Source organism: Cyphomyrmex costatus, unplaced genomic scaffold, assembly GCF_001594065.2.
Source record: "Cyphomyrmex costatus isolate MS0001 unplaced genomic scaffold, Ccosl1.0 scaffold124, whole genome shotgun sequence".
Taxonomy (NCBI): Eukaryota; Metazoa; Arthropoda; class Insecta; order Hymenoptera; family Formicidae; genus Cyphomyrmex; species Cyphomyrmex costatus.
This window is the reverse complement of record NW_017275218.1, coordinates 190,395-211,289: the sequence shown is the minus strand read 5'-3', so window position 1 is coordinate 211,289 and position 20,895 is coordinate 190,395. Positions and strand designations below refer to the sequence as shown.

The 20,895-nt window shown below is 29.3% G+C and overlaps 2 protein-coding genes across 3 annotated transcripts; one reads left to right on the top strand and one right to left on the bottom strand.

Annotated features, from left to right (window-relative positions):
• The first annotated feature begins 1,327 nt into the window (after nt 1-1,327).
• On the top strand, nt 1,328-3,319 carry e(r) (enhancer of rudimentary). Its single transcript, XM_018550623.1, has 3 exons — nt 1,328-1,453; nt 2,861-2,948; nt 3,099-3,319. The coding sequence occupies exons 1-3, from the start codon at nt 1,451-1,453 to the stop codon at nt 3,317-3,319; spliced, it is 312 nt and encodes a 103-aa protein (XP_018406125.1). The 5' UTR covers nt 1,328-1,450.
• Nucleotides 3,320-5,735: 2,416 nt separating this feature from the next.
• Nucleotides 5,736-20,742, bottom strand: LOC108782345 (UPF0518 protein AAEL005291). 2 transcript variants are annotated; one of them, XM_018550608.1, is made up of 12 exons: nt 20,593-20,742; nt 19,495-19,706; nt 18,166-18,417; nt 17,940-18,090; nt 17,600-17,845; nt 15,845-16,012; nt 14,505-15,770; nt 7,898-8,096; nt 7,542-7,553; nt 7,321-7,459; nt 6,705-6,844; nt 5,736-5,936 (listed from the first exon to the last, which is right to left on the bottom strand). In XM_018550608.1, the coding sequence occupies exons 1-12, from the start codon at nt 20,740-20,742 to the stop codon at nt 5,890-5,892; spliced, it is 2,982 nt and encodes a 993-aa protein (XP_018406110.1). In that variant the 3' UTR covers nt 5,736-5,889. The 2 variants fall into 2 exon arrangements, with proteins under 2 accessions (XP_018406110.1, XP_018406111.1); XM_018550609.1 differs by lacking the exon at nt 7,542-7,553.
• Nucleotides 20,743-20,895: the final 153 nt, after the last annotated feature.

The window sequence follows — 20,895 nt, the reverse complement described above, 5'->3', positions numbered from 1 at the left end:
TTGGTCAATCAAACGTTTCAAAGCATTTGTAGCGAGACTTTGATCGTACCCATAATATGGCAACTTTATGCTGGATGCTTATTGATCCAACAGTTTTATGTTATGTTCATGCTCTATTATGCATTTAATGTGCCATAGGCTTAAGAATCAGCCAATCAGAATTAAGAGCACAAAAGAATTCTCGATTGTGATTGGCTAATTCTTACGGTATGTCTTATGGTTACTGTTAGGGCTGCGCAGAATAAAAGGAATAGAGAATAAGAATTTCAACCTATCAGAAATCATGTGGAATACACACTGTTTATTCCACAGTATATGATTTCTGATAGGTTGAAATTCATATTCTCTGTTCCTTTTATTCTGCGTAGCATTACGGAAGGTGTGTGCCGCAGCCTTAAGTCAATTCTACAATGACCGTAAGCCACAAAAATTGACCAATCGTAATCGATTATTCTCCTCATATTCAATTACGATTGGTCAATTTTTACGGTTTACGGTCATTATAGAATTGGCATTATGGCTCCAGCATACTGGTGGAGCTCCTAATGGCTCCGGCCCACTAGACGCGAAAACGCTTGCCGCGCGGCAAAATGCGACGCGATGACCAATGAACATGTTAGGAGTTGTAAGCTTGGCTACCGCGTCACATTTTGCCGCACGGCAAGCGTTTCCGCGTCCAGTGTGCTGGAGCCATTAGGGCGGAATCCATAGATGTTGCTCAAAACTAGAAATGTCTCCTTAAGCTAGTGCTTAATAGAGTCCTAGGACTCTAGTGCTTAAGACGTCACGAACCAATCAGAAAACCGTATTAACATCTTAAGACATTTGCTTGAGTTGAGATTAAGAACAGACTCTAAAGCGGGGAGCACAGACTTTGGCATAACGCATAAAGCATGTGCATAAGGAATTTCATTGGTCCATTTTCTTATGCATGAGTCAATGGACCAATCAAATTCTTTATGTATATGGTTTATGCGTTATGCAAAAGTCTGTGCTCCCCGCTTTAGCTTAACCGCTCCGCAAGCAGTGACTCGCATTTTGACAATTTTGCCGCGTTCCGAAACTCATTAAGAAAAAAGTATCGCAACTTTTTTAGTCGGTAACTATATCCTACAATTTGAAATTGCCGCTATATTGGACTTAATATGGCGTCGATTATGTTACTTAATAAATCTAGTAACTTTACTTTCTACCTTTTTAGCATCTAATGGTACTTCTCGTATGTTATCAGAGTCTATGAAGTGTTATTTGTCGTCAATTTTTCATATAAACATTGTAAACGTAATTGGCTCGTGTTCGATTTCAATAGATTTCTTTTTTTTAGGCTTCCAAGCCGTTCTATTCTAAGGAAATATTATTCCATATTATCTGAAATTGTTGAGAATTATTAAATATATATATAATCATTTTATGATCTCTCTACTTAACTACTAAGAGTGTGTAAACAAAAATGGTAAGCACAATCGTGTTTCATTGTTTGATAAATTCTTTTTCTTGTACATTTGTCCTGAATTTTTACTTCATTAAACTACATATGTATTTTGTTATACAATTGTGTTATAAATGTTACATCTGTATGTGTTGTGTCATGAAATCTTAATAGAATTCAAAATGTATCATAATTTCAAATTGTGAAATTTCTATATGCACAAGTGGATTAATATGATATGATTCACTATTAAAAAACAAACAGAATACATAAATATAGTAAATATAAATTTCATTATATGATTTCATTATATATATTTCTTATATAATAAATTATATTTTATTTTAGATTGACTTTTTCTATATGTAATTCTAAATAGCCATTTATGTATTCTATATTATATATATATATATAATTATAGTCAATTTAATTTATGATTATATTGTATTGACTATAATTGATTATAATAAATATTTTCCAATTATAATATCTTTATAACATTACTAAATTTATATTTTTTTCTGCTTTATCATTTTTTAAATGTAAATATATGACAATGAAAAATTAATATTTAGGCATCTTTATTATATGTTAATACTATCAGATAAACTCCTTTTTTAGACCATAAATGGAAATAAAATGATATTTATAGATATTCTGTTGTTGAAAATAAATTTGTTAATGAATCTAAAATTTTGCCAGAAGAATCTGATTTTTATCATTGATATTACAAAATGATTTCCCATTAGAATTTACTTTTAAAAATATAATGAAAGTTAATATAGTGTTAAATAAGGGAATTCCAAAATCACTTGGTAGTGGCATTGATCTTGTTTTAAGTGATAACTTAAAGTGGTTTACTATACTGAATGTATACGACATTTCGGAAAAATTCAGTGAAATTGTCAATGGTAGAGATTAGAAAATGTAATCAATAAGCTCTATTGAATTCTATGAAAAAGATGCATACAAGTAATATATTGTATTATTTTTCTGCTATTCTATTTATTATAAAATAAAAAATACAAAATTACAGGTGATTATTCAGATTGCAAAAGCAATTCTCAAAGGATTATATTTATCTACATATTCAATTTCTCTTTTTTTCATTATAACTGTTCTTGTAAAAAGCCAATATAATTTGGCAACTTTTATAGATTTTTTATCATTGAAAACAAATCTATATATGAAATTACTTCATCACATCACATTTCTAAGAAACTTTAGTTCAAGGATACAAAAAATGCCATTTTCAGCACTTTTAGCTCCAATTTTCTAAAAAAAATACGACGTAATAGAACAATTTCATTTCACAGCAACACAAAATTTGTAACAATTACTTTATCTAATTTATGGTCTAAAATCCTTGTTGGACAGTGTAATTAATAGTGTATTAAGTTTACATTATCATTTAATTTTATTCTGTTCTAGTCTCATACAATACTATTAGTACAACCTGGTGTTAGACCTGAAACGAGAACATATTCTGACTATGAAAGCATTAATGAATGTATGGAAGGTAATTTTAATTATATAATTTATAGTAATGTTATGACTCATCCTATAATTTGTTAATCATTGATATATTTTATATATTGATGTGTGCATTTGTATTTTTATAATATCCCAATACTAATTATGAGTATTAATTATTTATTTGTCATTGTAGGAGTTTGTAAAATTTATGAAGAACATCTAAAGAGACGTAATCCAAACACTCCAACTATTACTTATGACATTAGCCAGTTATTTGATTTCGTTGATCAGTTAACGGATTTATCCTGTCTTGTGTATCAAAAATCGACAAATACTTATGCTCCTTATAATAAGGATTGGATCAAAGAAAAGATATATATTTTATTGCGTAGAGCTGCGGGACATGGAGAGTAATCAATATCTAAAATGCATATAAATGTGTGTATTTTCATTTATAAGATAATTTTAAATATTTCTATATATTATTTGTTGTAATAAATCTATAATTTACGATAGCTTATGTTATGATGCAATAATTATATTGTATACCTTTATGTTTATATTGATTTTCCTCACTTTATAATTAACCTTTATAGGATATAAGGTAATGCTATTCTATCAATTTCAATTTTAACGTGATACAATAGTTTACAGAAAAATATATCACCCAATTAAATTTCAAATATAACTGATTTATTATTGAATATGATGTAACATCTTGTAAACATAAAAATTAAATAACAGAAAAATATTACATAAATATGTAAATTGTACATATATTAAAATCAGGAAGATTCTTCCATCCATTAGAGAGAGGATCTTCAAGAAAATTAATATAAGAAAATAATTCATAATTATCAGAGGTAATTTTGCACTACTATTCTAAAACTTTAATAAATACTCAATATAATTTTCATTATGAAAATAATATTGCTCATATACCAAAGTTATAGCTTAAATGATATAAAGATTTCACTATTAAAATTATGATTTATCTTCATGATAACCTCAACACATGGTAGCAATTTTCTTTTGCGATAACATATGATTTTATACACATGTATATTAAGGAAAGATCTTGGTTTAGAAATGAGGCAAAAGGATATTTATAAAAGTATAAATTTTAGGGGTATATATTGTTTTCGTACTCGTGAGTACAGCATAACTTCGTCGCGTTTTCTCACACAAAAATACAGAAATTCGATCTCTAATGCTCTAAAATAAATATCAAAATTGAAACAGTGACTTTTTGATATTTCGGTAAAGGTGCAATAGAGAGAGAATAACCATCTCAAAAATCGATTAAATTATACTCATATTTGACGCGTTTTTCCATAAAACGAAAGAATCTGGCAGAAATAAGCGTCGCTCTGCCCCGCGGCCCGCGAACCAAAATGTTAAAGTTTTTTTTTCTTTCCTCACCCCCTCTCAGAGGACCTAGATTAGAACTCGCCTAGTTATACTACTTCCAATAATTGGGTTATACTTTTGTGGACACAGAGCACGTCACATTTCTTTGTCCAGTAATTAGGACAATAAATCATATTATATTTGTGACTAAATATAATTATAATCAACGCAAATAACATATTCGATAATGGATTTAGTTTCAGAAAACATCCATTCTTACTAAGCATGTGTAATAAACTAAAATTTTAATGTTTAGTAAGTTTAAATCAATGATTTCGCCGTGCAATTCCTTAGTTGTCCAATAATCGGTTTACATTTACCTTAATATAGATAGGTGATTCGCGCGAGCGGAAAGAGTCATAGGACGAAAGAGATATCAATCATACAAAATTACATGTAACAAATAACAATATGTATTTGAGAATTACGCGATACATGACGTAAATAATATACGGATGGTACAATACCGAACACGGTAACAAGTAGTGCATACAATTTAACGGATAAAGACTTTCGCTCTTAAAGATTATTTCTCAACTTAGCTTCCAAGCGTGAAGAAGTTATCACGCGGCAAATGATCGTCTCGTTCCCGACGCATGACGAACACAATAAGATAGACTCGTCGAACGAATGCTATCGTTACATACACACATTTACAAAAAACGAATGACTTGTATAATTATTTATATCTATATGTATTATTATTATTGTTAATAATGAAAAGTTACTTTTAAACTTTTAACGCCGGGTAAATAGTAAGAATCATTTAAAAACAAGCATATTTACTAACAAGGAGAGGCCGCTAGTCTGTAGTCACCGATTTTAATCAACTTTTTTGGACGTATAGTATTGATTGAAACATGCTACAATAAAGCCGCAGGACCAACTATTCAGCCATTCTCTCGAGAAAATAAATATAATAGACAATAAAATATTTCCTGGCATCGCTATTATCCTCAGGAATTCAGGGTTTGTAGTGGGGACTTTTTTTAACATTTAAATCTTATAACTTTTAAATGTTAAAAATATATACAATTTTTAAGTTGCTTTTATGTAATATAAAATTTTTTTTTTTTTAAATCAGAGAATTATAAAAAATACTTTCATTAAAATTAAAGATTTCTTAGTGAACACAATATATATACTATTTGCAATAAAAATTTACAATGACTGTTTTACATGATTGTTTTTAAAATTTAAATGTTAAAAAAAGTCCATATAATTTTTAAAAAATTTAAAAGTTCAAATATAAAAAATAATTCATTTATACAAGTTTTTAAACGCTTTTACTATAATAAACAAAAATATAGCATTTATATTATTAATTTATTATTTTTTTCAATGTCTTCCATATCTTTCAGTTCATATTTTTAAAAATATAGATCCGTATTCAGAACGCATTTTTATTGATAAAAGCGCGCTTTTATTACTGAAATTCTACAATACGCTTAACGTAAACTACAGCATGTTAGAGTGCTAACATCATTGTAAACACATTCTAAATACGGGCCATCGTATCCAGATGGCGAATCTAATTAACTCCGGAGCAAAAAGCCTCGTTCTAGTATTATATTTCAGTGGATACAGATACCGCGAAATTGGTCTTCAACTCTTGACCCGTCTGCAATGAATAACGAGCGAGCGAATGATTGTCATTTTGCGAAATTAATCGATTCTATTCTTTTCGCGAAGTATAACATTTTCGTTTAATTCTTTTATACTTCATGGTTTTTGCTCAGAATAAAACATACCTTCTTTCAACATTACATGCAGAATTGAATTTGTCAAAACTACATGTTTTTTATTTTTTTATACTTGAATTACATATATACAGGCTATCCCGAAAGACTTCTCCAATCTCGCACTGAAAGGTATAATAGATAGGATCGAAATAAATACAAAAGTCCCATACCTTTATTTTTAATTTAGCGATATTCTCGTAATATTAATACAGATATTAATTTTTGAAATTGTATTAATAAGAACACGTTTTGAGAAACGCTCCGGTTGCTCCGCTCATGAGTAGCAATTCCGAGCGTCGAACAACAGCGTGCTTCTCCTCCTTTTCGAAAGGATCTCCTCGTCTCTTTAACACGCTGTCAGCGTAGCCCATGTTTGAAAAAGTGGGCCGGGCTATATCTTGAGCAGCCAGAGCGTTTTTCAAAACGCGCTCTCAGTAGTACAATTAAAAAAATTAATATCTGTATTAATAATAATGCGAGACTCGTTAAATGGTATGGGACTTCTTTCGATTCTATCTACCTTCCAATGCAAAATTGGAAGTCTCGTCGGACACTCAGTATAAACAGAGAGGAATATTTCCAAATGTTCTCTTGTTTCATATTCGTATACAAAATCACATGTTAAAGTTAAGGTTTAAATATATTACCATCTATAGTGGACATAATGGCGTGCTCCTGAGTTATTGCTGCGAGCTCTTTAAGCCATTCATCTAATATAACACAACATAGTACAACATTTTGCACTGGGCTGACTTCATTCGGTGATTCCCACGAAGTTTTTGTATACCTATTGAAGAAAACAATACATAACTATATTTTTCATTCCATTCACTTATTTGCTTATTTATTTTTTGTGAGATTGAAATCATTTCTAATAACGTAATTAGGTCCTAGTAAAAGACCTAGATTAATTTTTTAAATACGTGAATATGTGAAAAATGCATTTATTTCCAATTTCCGTTAATAAAAAGTTTTAATGTCGACGTTGACACAAATTATTTTCAGACAAGGAATTGTTATTTATCTCAAATTTGGTTTGATTTCTACCATTATTAAAAATCCAATTTCACATATGTACAAAGTTGTGAAAAGACAGACACGCAAATAGATATTGGTATAACTATACGAAGTATAATTTAACATTCTGAACATCGTAATTAAAAATTGGCTCGATACTTTAGGAATCCCTGACCTAGATTTTTTTTATATATTATGATTTATTATAATATGCAGAAAATAATCAGAAGTCTTGAAACAATTCACCTATACCCAGATCCAATTATTTGTAGCTGATCTTCTGATATACTGGACGGCTGATTGGTTAGACCTGAACCTAAATTACCACTTGATCGTCTGAACATTTGTGTGAAGGATGATGTCAAACTTTTCCTTTTTGGTTCCCCTATAAATATAAATGATATAATAATTTGGACTTTACATACATGTATAATGTACAAGCAAAAATATTTTATATCAATACATACACCTTTTGAATACTTCCAGCGTGCACAAAATTTTAGAAGATATGATTAATGTAGTTGTAAAGTTATAGGAAGGAAAAAGACGTGAAAACGAGAAAAGAATATAAATGACAGCATAATAGTAAAAATAGAGTAAAAAAAGAAAAGAGAGTCAATGGGTGCATTCTATACTACAATCGCTCACTGAACGGCTAAGTAGTAATCGAATATGAGTTTTACCTCTAAATCTAATTAATCACATTAAATTGTTAAACTGCGCTTAGTGAGCGGTTGCAGTACTGAATCCAATATTCATATTCTTTATAAATGATAGAAAGATATAACAAATTTTTAAAATATATTCACGAAGTAAATAGTACCTCTTGAGAATGATTCACCAGTTAAAGAATGTCTTTTAATAGATGAGGATTGCGCAGCAGCTTCTATTACATTTTTTCTCGCATTTACTAATTTGTTTTCTCGATTAATCAGAAATATTTTTGCTTGTTCAACTAATAAATCCACGTTATTATGCTTTGAAAGAAATTGGTCTATTTTATGTTTCAATGATGCAAGCACCTGCAATATAAATTATAAAAATATTATATTTTTCTTAATTTCTATTGCAGTCGACATTTAGATAACAAAAATGGTAATTAAATAATTTTTTTAGAAGAAAAACTCAAACAAATTAGATTAAAATCAATTAAATCTGCAAACACAGATTAATATTATATATAGATATGTATACATAAATTAATAATATATAATTAGTATATATATATATATATATACATATATATATTGTATTTTGTATATATGTACATACATATATGTATGCATATAACCATCATGTTTATATATTCCTAATACTTTCTTTAATTACAATATATATTGAATTAGTTTTGATTTTTATATTTCAGCTCTTCTTTAAACAATTATCAAATACATAAATTAAAACTGCAAAGCATTCTTTTTTTATTAAAGATATATCATATCATTGATGTAAAAATAGTACAATGCATCTTTGTTATTGAAAAAATGTAAAGTAATTTATACTATCTTCTCCAAGAATTTGTATTAAATTTTCTTTATAAAATTAAATGGAAAAAAAATAAGCGGTCAAATAATTTTAAATTGTTGGAAAACTAGTGCTTTTATTGCTTTCTGTAAAGTATATTTAAATTTAGACGTTAGTGTATACGATTCACAAGTGCTAAAGCTGTATTTACAAATCTATTAAAGAAAACAGAAATTTTATTTATACACACATACACAAATATTTTTAACTAATTAAAATATCAAAATACAAATTTATATATTAATATACAGGGTGCTCCATTTTAATTAATACAGTTAATGACTCTCGAAATTAATAATAATGATATAAAAATATTTTGTACGAAAGTAGAACAGTTTCGAAGAGAATATATTTTGAGGTAACATTTGTAAAGCTGGCATATCATATATCAGCATTGCATGAAATGACACCAGTCTGCTCGCATTCACAATAGTTCTACAATTCTATATCGGTTTTATCAATAGTTATATCGAATTACACCCAGGAAAAACGTTTTAAAAAATGAGATGCTAACTTCCCGTTTTACCAACCAGCATCTCACTGGATTTCGAAAGTATGATGTGCAAAGTATAAAAATTCAACGAGTTTTATCGTTAAAACTTAATATTGTATATCAGTAGTTCTGGCTATAAATCTAAAGAAATTGTCCAAAAACGGTACATATATGGATGATATGCTAGCCGATTGGTGAGAGTTCTGATTGTTTTATTACTGTTCTAATACAGTTCTGACATCGTTTGAGCGTTTTCTAAAGAGTCCGGACGATAAACATTGCTAGAGAAATTTTTTAAACAATTTTTATATCCCGTAAACGATGTATATTAACATTTAAAAATAGTTTAAAAAATTTCTAGCAATGTTTATCGCCAGAACTGTTCAGAAAATGCTCAAACGATATCAGAACTACATTAAAACTGTAATAAAACAATTAAAACTCTCACCAATAGGCCAGTATATCACCCGTACGTATTAATATGTACAGTTTTCTTTGGTTTTATAGCCAGAACTATTGATGTATTAACGTTTAATGATAGAACTCTTTGGATTCTTGTACTTTACACCTCATATGTTCGAAATCCGGTGAGAAGCTGGATGGTAAGACAGGAAGTTGGCATTTCATTTTTTCTGGACGTAATTCGATAGAGCTATTGATAAAACCGATATAGAACTGTAGAACTATCGTGGATGCGAACAGAACTGGTGTCATTATATGCAATGCTGATATATGATATGCTAGAGCTTCACAGACGTTTTGAGGTAATATTTTTCGCAGTAAAAAAATTAATTATTTGCATTAATAAATGCAATTTCGCTCGTTTTTGCTCGCAATGCAAATTAAAATAAATAAACGGTCTATATCGAGCTAAATGGATTTAATATTGTTCTTAAATTTTATAATAAAATGAGAGAACATAACGTGAAAAACCAACTAAAGTGTCGTACGTTTTGGAACTCACAAGTCCTTTTTCAGCGATTCTTACAGATGTTTGTGTCGTTGCATTGATAATATTTTCTTATGATGTGATAATGCGTTACAGACATGCTGATATAATAATTATTGTTCGGATTGATTTTACTGTTCTCAATGCGAATATATTGTCCAGAGTTAAATAATTAATTGTCGTCAATAAAGATAGTCAATGAGATAAAATTAATTAAAGTGAATAATTAAGTCAAGGATAATATTGAATTTAATAAATGGATAATTAAGTTAAGAATAATACGTCAAGCTTGATGAAAATTGAATTTAATAACTTACAAAGGCATGCGAGGCAGAACTGGGCAGGACTATCATTACAAGTTCGTCCGATTGGGTTGAATATAGATGTTACGATGATAAAACGCAAAAATATAATAACGGAAACTCTGAGCACTAAGGTTGATATTCATTTGTTTGTGTTAGACTCTGTTTTAATAAATTATAATAAGATTCATCAAGATCATCCGTGTGTTTTTGTAAGTTGATACCATTGTTTTGTTTTTTAATATGTAGCATTTCTGAGATTCTTCTTTTATGGTAGTTTGTTTCAGTATCTAAGAATTGTAAAGCCTATCGCACATGAAATGCATAATAGAGCATGAGCATAACATAAAACTGTTGGACGATTAAGAGTTAGAGGATAGTACAATAATTTATGTTTATATAACTAATTCAATGTTTTTTTTATGAAAAGTGGGGTGGGAGAGAATTGCTCTATCTACTAAATTGCAAACAGATCCAATTTTGTGGGAAATAGAATGGTTGGAAAAAAAAGGAAAGGTATCTGTCTGAAAAGGTTTTTTTATGGAACCTAATCTATAGTGATTTTGTTATCTTCAACTGTTAAAAAAAGGTCCAAGAAACTCAAAGATCTGTCATTTTCAATTTCTAATGTGAATTATAATCTGGAAACTGTTGAAAGTGGTTAAAATGTTGTCAATATGATCTCTTGGTGCAGTCATAATAATGTCGTCAACATATCGATAATATATGGATTTAGGATTTAAATTTAATGTCAATAATGCTTTTTCCTCTAAATCTCGCAAAACCAATTCAGCTAAAATAGAGAATACGGGGGATCCCTGAAAAGGAACTACAAGATACAAATATAATACTTATCACTTAATGGATAATACAACAAAATTAAAATAAAACTTTATTTGATATTAAAAAATTGGTTTTGAATTTCAAAAAGTTTATTTTACGCTACATTCCAGTGACTCCAACTTACCGAGAATTTACGGCCTTCCTAAGATTCACAAAGAAAATGTCCTCTTTAGAATTATTGTTTCTTCTGTTAACACTGCCTTATATCCCATAACGTCTTTCTTACATTCAATTATCGCGTCTAATGTAGAGACAAATCCACGACAGGCACATAACAGTTTTGAAGCCTTTCGATTACTCAATGGCACTGAAATTGGCAATTCGGTTTTATTATCATTGGACGTTATTTCTATGTTCACAAACATTCCTCTAGATCTTGCAATCTACAGCATTGAAAAAAGATGGCATACAATTAGCACAAAAACAAACATTTCATATAATGAATTTATCGAAACTTTAAAATTTATTTTCACATCAATATTTTTTCATTTAACAATAAAATTTACAAATAAATTTTTAGGACACCTATGGGATCCTTTCCTTTATCCCCTATTTTAGCTGAATTGGTTTTGCGAGATTTAGAGGAAAAAGCATTATTGATATTAAATTTAAATCCCACCATATATTATTATCAATATATTGACATTATTATGACTGCACCAAGAGATCATATATTGACAACATTTTAACCACTTTCAACAGTTTCCATGACAGATTACAATTCACGTTAGAAATTGAAAATGACAGCTTGGACCTTTTTTTAACAGTTGAAGATAATAAAATTACTATATATGATAGATTGATTTCATAAAAAAACCTTTTCAGACAGATATCTTTCCTTTTTTTCCAACCATCCTATTTCCCACAAAATTGGATCTGTTTGCAATTTAGTAAATAGAGCAATTCTTCTCTCCCACCCCACTTTTCATAAAAAAAAACATTGAATTAGTTATATAAACATAAATTATTGTACTATCCTCTAACTCTAATCTTCGACTGCATAAATAAAAGAATTACAAAAATGATAAACACATAAAACGTTGATAATATGAGTTCTGATAATTAGAACAACAATAGTAATAAGAAAAAATTATTTGTTGTACCGTTCATATCTAAAATTTCGTATTTAATTACTTCCTTTTTTTAATAAATCAATCTTCACAATCGGCTATAGAATTTTGAATACTTTATTTTCTCTCTTTCATCAAAGTCCATATATATATATATATAAAGACAAATTAAATAAATTTCAAAACCAGAATATCGTTTACAAAATCGATTGTAAAGACTGTACAGCGTCTTATGTAGGACAAACAAAAGACAACTCAAGACCCATGTAAATGAACATAGAAATAACATAAAGCACAACTCCTTTAGACATACTGTCATTTCAGACCACAGATTAAAATATAACCATAATTTTGATTGGGGAGGAGTTACAATTCTTAGATACTGAAACAAACTACCATAAAAGAAGAATCTCAGAAATGGTATATATTAAAAAATAAAACAATGGTATTAACTCACAAAAAGACACGGATGATATTAATGAATCCTTATTATAATTTATTAAAACATAAGTCTAACATAAACAAATGAATGTCAACCTTAGTGCTCAGAGTTTCCGTTATTATATTTTTGCGTTTTATCATCGTAACAACTACGTTCAATCCGATCGGACGAACTTGTAATGATGGTCCTGCCTCACATGCTTTTGTAAGTTATTAAATTCAATTTTTATCAAACTTTACGTATTATCCTTAATTCAATTATTTATTTATTAAATTTATTTATTAAATTTAATATTATCCTTGAAAAAATTTCGGTGCGCAATCGAAAAATTATATTCGTAGTATATAAATTTACACACAATTGTTTAGTATTGACGCAATATTGGAATAGGTACAATGTACTGCCAATATTGAACATTGAAGAGTAAAGAATTAAAACCCAAATATTTTTAATATTATTGAAAAATTTGCATCGTTTTGATGGAATGTTACAGGCAAATTATTGATTTGATAAAAAATTCATTAGCCATAAGGATCCCGCTCAAATCTTATGGAAATTGGGCTTCGGCGGATTTGTCTGAAATTTTGATATGTCGTAGCTTTCGGCTATCCTGAATAAATGTCTCCATAGGCACAAGCCCCGGGAATCCTTCGCCCGCTATAAGTCGGCGAACGTAAATAGGTAAGCCTAAATATCGAGCTATATATCACTCTCATACCCAACCCTCGCTCTATCTCCACTCGTATGTTGCTAGCGTTATATGGTTCCTAGGATACGCTCGTTATGAGAATAACATAAAATATCCATCCACTGCTTTATTACGAAGTGTTAAAGATGCTGCGAAGAGTATGAACGAAAAAGTTCACGTTCCCAATAGAGATTTTGAGTCAATAAATCTCATTAAGTGACATTGTAGGTCCCGATCTCTACTGGAACATACGCTTACAAACACGTACACAAACACGCACGCATACACGCACAATGCGCGCATCTAATGGTGAGAGTGGTGATGGATGAGGCGGGGGTGAGGGTGGGATGGGGTATGGAGAGTGATATTGTATAGCCCAATTTTAGGCCTACTTTTTTACCTTTACTTCACCGACTCATAGCGGGCGAAGGATTGATTCCCACGGTTTGCCCATGGAGACATTTGTTTAGGATGTCGAAAGCGACAACATATCAAAATTTCAGACAAATCTACCAAAATCGAATTTCCATAATATTTGAGCAGGGTCCTTTATAGAAATTTTTCTCATCTACAATTTATTACAAAAGTATGTTTGTCGAAGTATGTTTGTGAAAGATATATGTGAAAAAAACGGATTTTTTTCCAATTTTTAAGTAATCTTTGGCGGCAATATAGTGATAACAACGCGTAAATCTTTTAGTGTCATAACATAGTTTATTATAAGACACCAAATTACATAACTAATAACCAATTTTTTTCAACTTTTTTTTAGCTCTTTATTACTTGGACTAATATGTGAAAGATTGTGCATAATTAATATATAGTGCTCAAAGCTGAGTTTACAACTTTATAAAAAAAATTTCAGAGTTATTTTTACACTGGCACCTACACACACATTTTATTATTAAAATTAGTACTTTATATGTTATAAATTTTTTTTATTATATTTTAACTGGAACACCTTGTATCGGTTTTAATTTAGTGTTTCTATAAATAAATAAATTATTGTTTATCTTATACTACATTCAGTTTATAAGAAATAAAAATATGATAAATAATTATTTCAATATTTTACAATGTTCAGAATTTCAATCACAAATATAACAGAATAATAAATACCTGAAATAAAGACTTGATGCTAGGTTGAAATACAAGAGAATGGTTTAGCAGAAACGACTGTAATAAAGGTTGAGAATATATCGCCAATCTGCTAATGAGGCCCGTGAGATGTAAATTAACATACAAATTATTGCTTGTCATACATTCGAGTTTCCGTAAAACCACATCTAAAAATATACCAATGTTTGGCTGTCCATTAAACACGTCCTGTCGGTACAAAGCATCTTTATTTAATTTACTCAACGATGTCTCCATAATTATCGGAGAATTTGATTCCGCATCATTATGCATAGGAACATAGTCAATCTCTTTCTTAATTATAATGTGCGTTTCTTCATGTTCACTCATCCGATCTTCACTTGTTTTCTTATCCGGTGTTGACTCTGACGATTCTTTAAACGCAAAGCTTTCATAGCCGCTACTTTCACCTAGTGATATAAGTGAATTCATGGCCATGGTCGAATCTTCTATACAGCTATCGGATTCTTTTTTATTTAAACAAGTTTCCTCTGCACATTCTGTTATTTTAATGTCTTCGTTCAACAATTCTGCAATATCGGCATCCAATTGTGCTTGTTCGTCAAGAGACAGCGCAATATCCATGTTCAATTCGTTTTTAAAATTACGTTCATTACTATTTAAATCTTTTCCTTCCAATAAAGATTGAATATTAAGTAATACATTATCCAATGATACATCATTATTGTCATTCTCGCATGATTTCATTACATTTGTAATCATTTTCAATGTTCTAGATTCTTTTACCTTTTTCTGTGATTGATCAATATTTTTATCTAAGATAGTCAAGCTAATATTATTATGCTGAGGTAAATTACCATCATACTGGCAAGACCAATTGGAACACGCAATACGGCAAGCTTTAATTTTTTGTCTAGCATCACAGAGATATGCATGGTAATTTCCATACAAGCTATCTGATAATCTTGTACCATAATTTATTGATGCTGGTAGTGATTTCATGGAATCAGATGTGGTGTATCCATACTTATCATATGTAGATAATACGACGTTAGGCAAAGAATTTGTTTGAGAGTCTATTGACGTAAATATAGAACAACAACGTGGTGTTAAAGATAAAAACTTTTCTGCTGCTCGTCCAAAAGGATCTATATCTCTCAGTCGACTACGTTGAGAAAGCATTACGTGTGAACACGGATTTAATGCACCCAAACACAATTCCAACATAATATCTTCGCAATTTAAATTAACTAGAGTTTCAAACAATGCCAGAGTAACTATGCATAACTAAATAAAAAAATAAAATCTTAGAAACAAGTTTGTATTTACGAAATGTTCTATCAAATAGATTCATAATTTACCCTCGATCGAGAAGAAATCCTCTGTATTAGGCAATCTAGTATTCTACAGTCTTCATAATTATCTTCTAACAGAAATTTAACAAGCGATCGCAACAAGCCAGGATCAGTTACAGATCGAAGAAACAAATCAAAATAAGCTGTTGCTGCGACCAATTCTTCCACGGTCGTCTGCAATTATTTTCCAAAATTAATTTTTGTTAATAAAAAATGTAAGAACTGTGCTTGCAATAAAGTTAGTTAGCATCGTTTAATTTGATATTATATTTATTAAATCTATCTCTCTGTTAGTTCATGAAATAAAAAAAGGGTTAGCTACTTATACAGGGATATCCTGTACATATTGGTATATGTTATCAAAATAACCATCTTCCACTACACATAATGACAAAATATAATTGAAATAATGTACTATATAACATAAGAGTATATTGTAGACAATTACTCGCACATTATTATCTTAAAATGAAATATTTATATACAATTCGACAGATTATATAGTATATTTCTCTCTCCATATATACTATTAAATAAAAAATTCAGTTTCTGCTATTAATTATTGGCAGCGTTTTCATTTTCTATATAAGTTTCAATAATACAAATAATTATTTGCTTTTTTTTAGAGCATAATTGCTTCTAGCATATAAACTAACTTTCAATCTAGAAACATATCCGAACGATGATTTATAAATATCATGTTGCATCAATTTCGAATAATTTTCATTTTTCAATATATTTTACAAATATTTATATTACGTAATAGCACGAGAATATATATATGTATATATATATATTAAAATTTCATTATACAGTTTTGATAAATTATTCTCTTGTATGTGTGTGTATATATATATATTTTTTTGTGGCGTGACGTTATTCTCCGTCACTGGTTTGACAATTAAAACATGCAGATCCTGCCCTCTCCTGACTCGGGAGGGCGAGCGTATTTGTGTACTGGTTTTCGTGCGCCGTATTAATTTCATAATTTTTGTAATATTTTTCTTTGCGAGCATTTTTATTGTGAGGATTGCTGGCTATATTTTGAATTGTATGGAACTGTTTCATCCATGATATAAAAACACAGGTATAGCATTCCCTTAAAGCCCTGGCACACAAAATAACTTAAGGCAGTAAGACTTAGCAGTAAGCGAATTGACCAATCACAGTAGAGGCCGTAAGGCCATAATTTAAGCAGTAGCAAATCCACAACGTTGATTTCCTTACTGCTTACGTTTTACTGCCTTAAGTTTTTGGTATGCCAAGGCCCTTAGCGTAACGTTAGTGATATTTAGAGTAACAGATTTTAGAGAATTATAATAGAGTATCGAAGAGTGGCACGCTCTCTCGTACCTGGCGCCCAACTTTGAGAGTAATTGAGAGTTAGAAAAGCGACGAAGTTGCCCCGTTACTCGTGAGTACGGTCGCAATATGTATGAGAATAATTTATCGAAACCATATAATAAAATTCTATTTAAAAATATTTTGTCATAATATAAATAGAATAATATATGATTAATCATCATTATAAACATGCTAATATGATATGTGACGATATATTATAAAAATAAATAAATTAATACTCTTTATAAATTTAACATTTTAAAGATGCAAATATAATTATTTATTTAAAAAATGAAAGCTAATATATTTCTTGTAAAAATAAGACTATTCACATTATTAATATTAAAATATCAATATTAAAATTTAATTATGAAATTTTTAATAAATGCTCTTTTATGTCTTAAAATGAACACTCACTTGTAACAATGCTGGTCCTATGACAGGAATCAGGAAACCTTGATATAAAAATTCGAGTAACTGTTTTTGTACCATCGGATGTGCTACTTGTGCAACTGCATTGCAGAATTCCAGAGAATTCATGAGTTGTGTAAGTGCAGGTAAGTCATTTACATCATCCGGTGTCAATTGATGCCAATCATCTGTTTCAATGTTAAGTTTCCTTGGAAGTAAAGAATAAAGGCCACTCAATCCTGTAGCCAGCACCTAAGTAAATATAGGCAATACAGTTTATTTACTTTTGTGCACACATTTTTGCAAGCATATTTTATTTCAAAATAACAATAATTGCATCATTTACAGGACATATATTGGAATGATCAGCAATATACAATCCAACTTCATCATTTTTTTTGGAAAGTGACATACACAATAGCATAGCATCACGTGCTTGCTGACCAACACCACCTTCTCGGTGAATATGAGGTATTAATAAATTAAATATAATGAATCTGAAATTATGTGTTAACAATTTTTAAGACTTATATATTCATATAAAGTATTTATTAAGAAAAATAAAATATTACTTATTCTTTCCAGATGCAGTTGGATGAAAAAACAAATCAAGTAATGCCATATTTTGCATTAAGGCAACACATAGCTGATTCAATAGTACTACTAATTTTTTTTCTACTTCTAATGGCATAACATCGTTTGAACATTCTTCTAATAATCGTAGAAGTGGTCTCGTAACTGTTTCATGAGCAAGAAGAGTACCACTATGTGAAACTAATAATTCATAAAGCTTTATTTGCTCCAATCTTACTGCATTATTAAATCTGTAAAAAATTTCTTATGTATTATATATATATATATATAATGCAGTAACTTATATATAAACAGAAATTATGTGATTGAAGTTTGAAGCGTCCGTGAAGCGAAAATTAAAAGTAAGCTTAAACTAAACAGGCAGACTATTGACTATCTCTCGTGTGTCATATGACTGAAAATTTTCTATGTTTATATGTTTGGACCCAAAATCTAAATGCAAAAATAGTATCTAAGACCATTAACAATAAAAAAAATAGTTCGTTAAGATCCTGACAAATTTTCTATGTTTGTCCCTGTGTTCAGTACCAAAATATATCAGAGCGAGAGCAATGTCTAAAACCAATGATGATAGACAATCAATGGATACTAAAAACAATATTACATGAATGATCCTGATTAAATAGAAAAAAACTTCAATGAATTAGCAAAACTATTAATATGAGACTTACTATTATATTAGATGTTGATAATAAGCATGGAATAAAAATACTTAATAAATCGAATTGTTAGTAATGTGTTTTTTTTCTGCTCTTCCAAGATACCTTAAATTATTATCGATTTGGAATCTGTTACGAATGTAAAAGACATAACTAGTTCTTTGCTATTTGTTGAAAAAATTATTATAAATATAAACAAGGAAGTGCATACGCGCATGCGAAGTGAAACAACTACATAAAATAAACTTAAAAAAATTTCTTTTGAAAGTAAATAATATAAAATTGACAAAAAATGTAAGATAATAATATTGTTGCGGGTTTTACAAATCATACAGTAATATTTATATCAATGTAATTAAGAAACAGATAAGAAACATAGATAACTTGAGATTTGATAAAAATCAATTGAAAAGGATGGGATGGAAACAAAAATATGATCAGTTTCAGTTCGTTAAAATTGTGCTTTGTGGCAAAAATCGAAACAAACTTATTGTTAGTGCAATTAAACACAATTAATTAATGAAAATATAAAACTTAAAAAGTGAGGTTAACTTTACACAAAAAAATATACAGAATATTATACATTATGTTATATTATAAGAATTTATATTTTTTAAATATAAGTATATACTGTTTGTAGAGATATACCTTCCTGTATGTATACTCCAATCGTACAATTTAACAAGTAAATTTTCGCTTAATAAATATTCTAAACATGGAGAATGCGTTGCAGTGTTACCCTGTTGATAATGATTATGCGAATTTGAATCCCGTAGCTCTAATATCAATAATGTCACCATTTGATCAATGTGATTAACAACTCCAAGTACATCATCTTGAGTAGGTATCCCTTTAGGAGGCTAAAAAATACACAAATTGATAATTCATAAAGAATATTTTATATATATATATATTATAGGTATCTAATATATATATATATATATTATCTACTAATAAAGGATCTGTTACAACTGTCCAAAACTGATTCAATTCTTAAAACACTTTTTTAATTATAAAAATTTCAAGGAAATGTTCTTTTTTATATAGACCCAATCTCAGATTTAAGGGACTAAAATAATTCCTCCAAATTAATATGTGGATAGGTGTACTTTTAAAATATTACACTTTCTAAAAATCTAAATACACAGTTACAAAGTATGTATTGTATAAGCCATAAACGTTTTGTGTATGTACTACGAGTAAAACTGTAGCATACATTGTTCTGCGTATATAAAAACTCATTCATATTCTTTTCTTTTACACAATATAATATCTAATTCCTAGGTGTTTTTCTTAATTAGAAGTTATTAATATGAAAGGCAGGAAAAAGGATGAAACCTTTGCACCCCACTCCCTGCCTAAACACGTATTATGTACTGAGGTTCCTCCCCTCCCCAACATCACAAGTACGTAAACGTGAATATAGCACATGCGCAATTCACTATATTATAGACATGACAGGTTTCGTAACCTTAATAGCAGTGAACTTTTATGATTAATATCTCGCTTAACAACATTTTTTTCGACAGATTCTTTTGTTTCATGTAAAAAGTATCAAATTTCGTCAAAATTGAAGTAAACGTGGATGTGCTAAACAATATCCATTTTTAGTATTTTTTTCATAAATCTCTGTAATTGAAGATGTAATTTAAGGAAGTTATCTCTTTCATATATATATATATATATATATAATCTAAGAAGAGATATAAATTTCAAAATAATGAAGGATCTAAAAATAGTTCTTACTAAAGAATGCAGAATGATTTCGTATATCTGTTGCGAATGTTTGCAGAAGCTGTCATAACACGCAGACGGATCAGCATCTTTCGGTGGCGAGTCCCTGGATCGCTGTTTGCTGAAGCTCGTTCGCAACGGATTGCTCCGTAGCCAACTCATGATGTTTTTTCACAATATATATCTTCCACAATAATGCAACCAACAAGTTGAAATTATCACATTCGTAACCTCATTATTTTGCGTCTTGGACAAAGTACATTGTCATTGACTCAGATGTAATCAATTTATCGTCAAGAGATCTTTTAATGTCAC

Bases quoted from the DNA above. Each gene is read 5' to 3' on its own strand.
- LOC108782345 (XM_018550608.1), bottom strand. From the start codon at position 20,742: ATGAGTTGGCTACGGAGCAATCCGTTGCGAACGAGCTTCAGCAAACAG. The intron at 18,091-18,165 runs GTAATATTTTAT...ACATAATTTCAG, and splicing joins ACTGCATCTGGAAAGAATAA to ATTCATTATATTTAATTTAT. The intron at 15,771-15,844 runs GTAAATTATGAA...TTTTTTATTTAG, and splicing joins GGATTTCTTCTCGATCGAGG to TTATGCATAGTTACTCTGGC.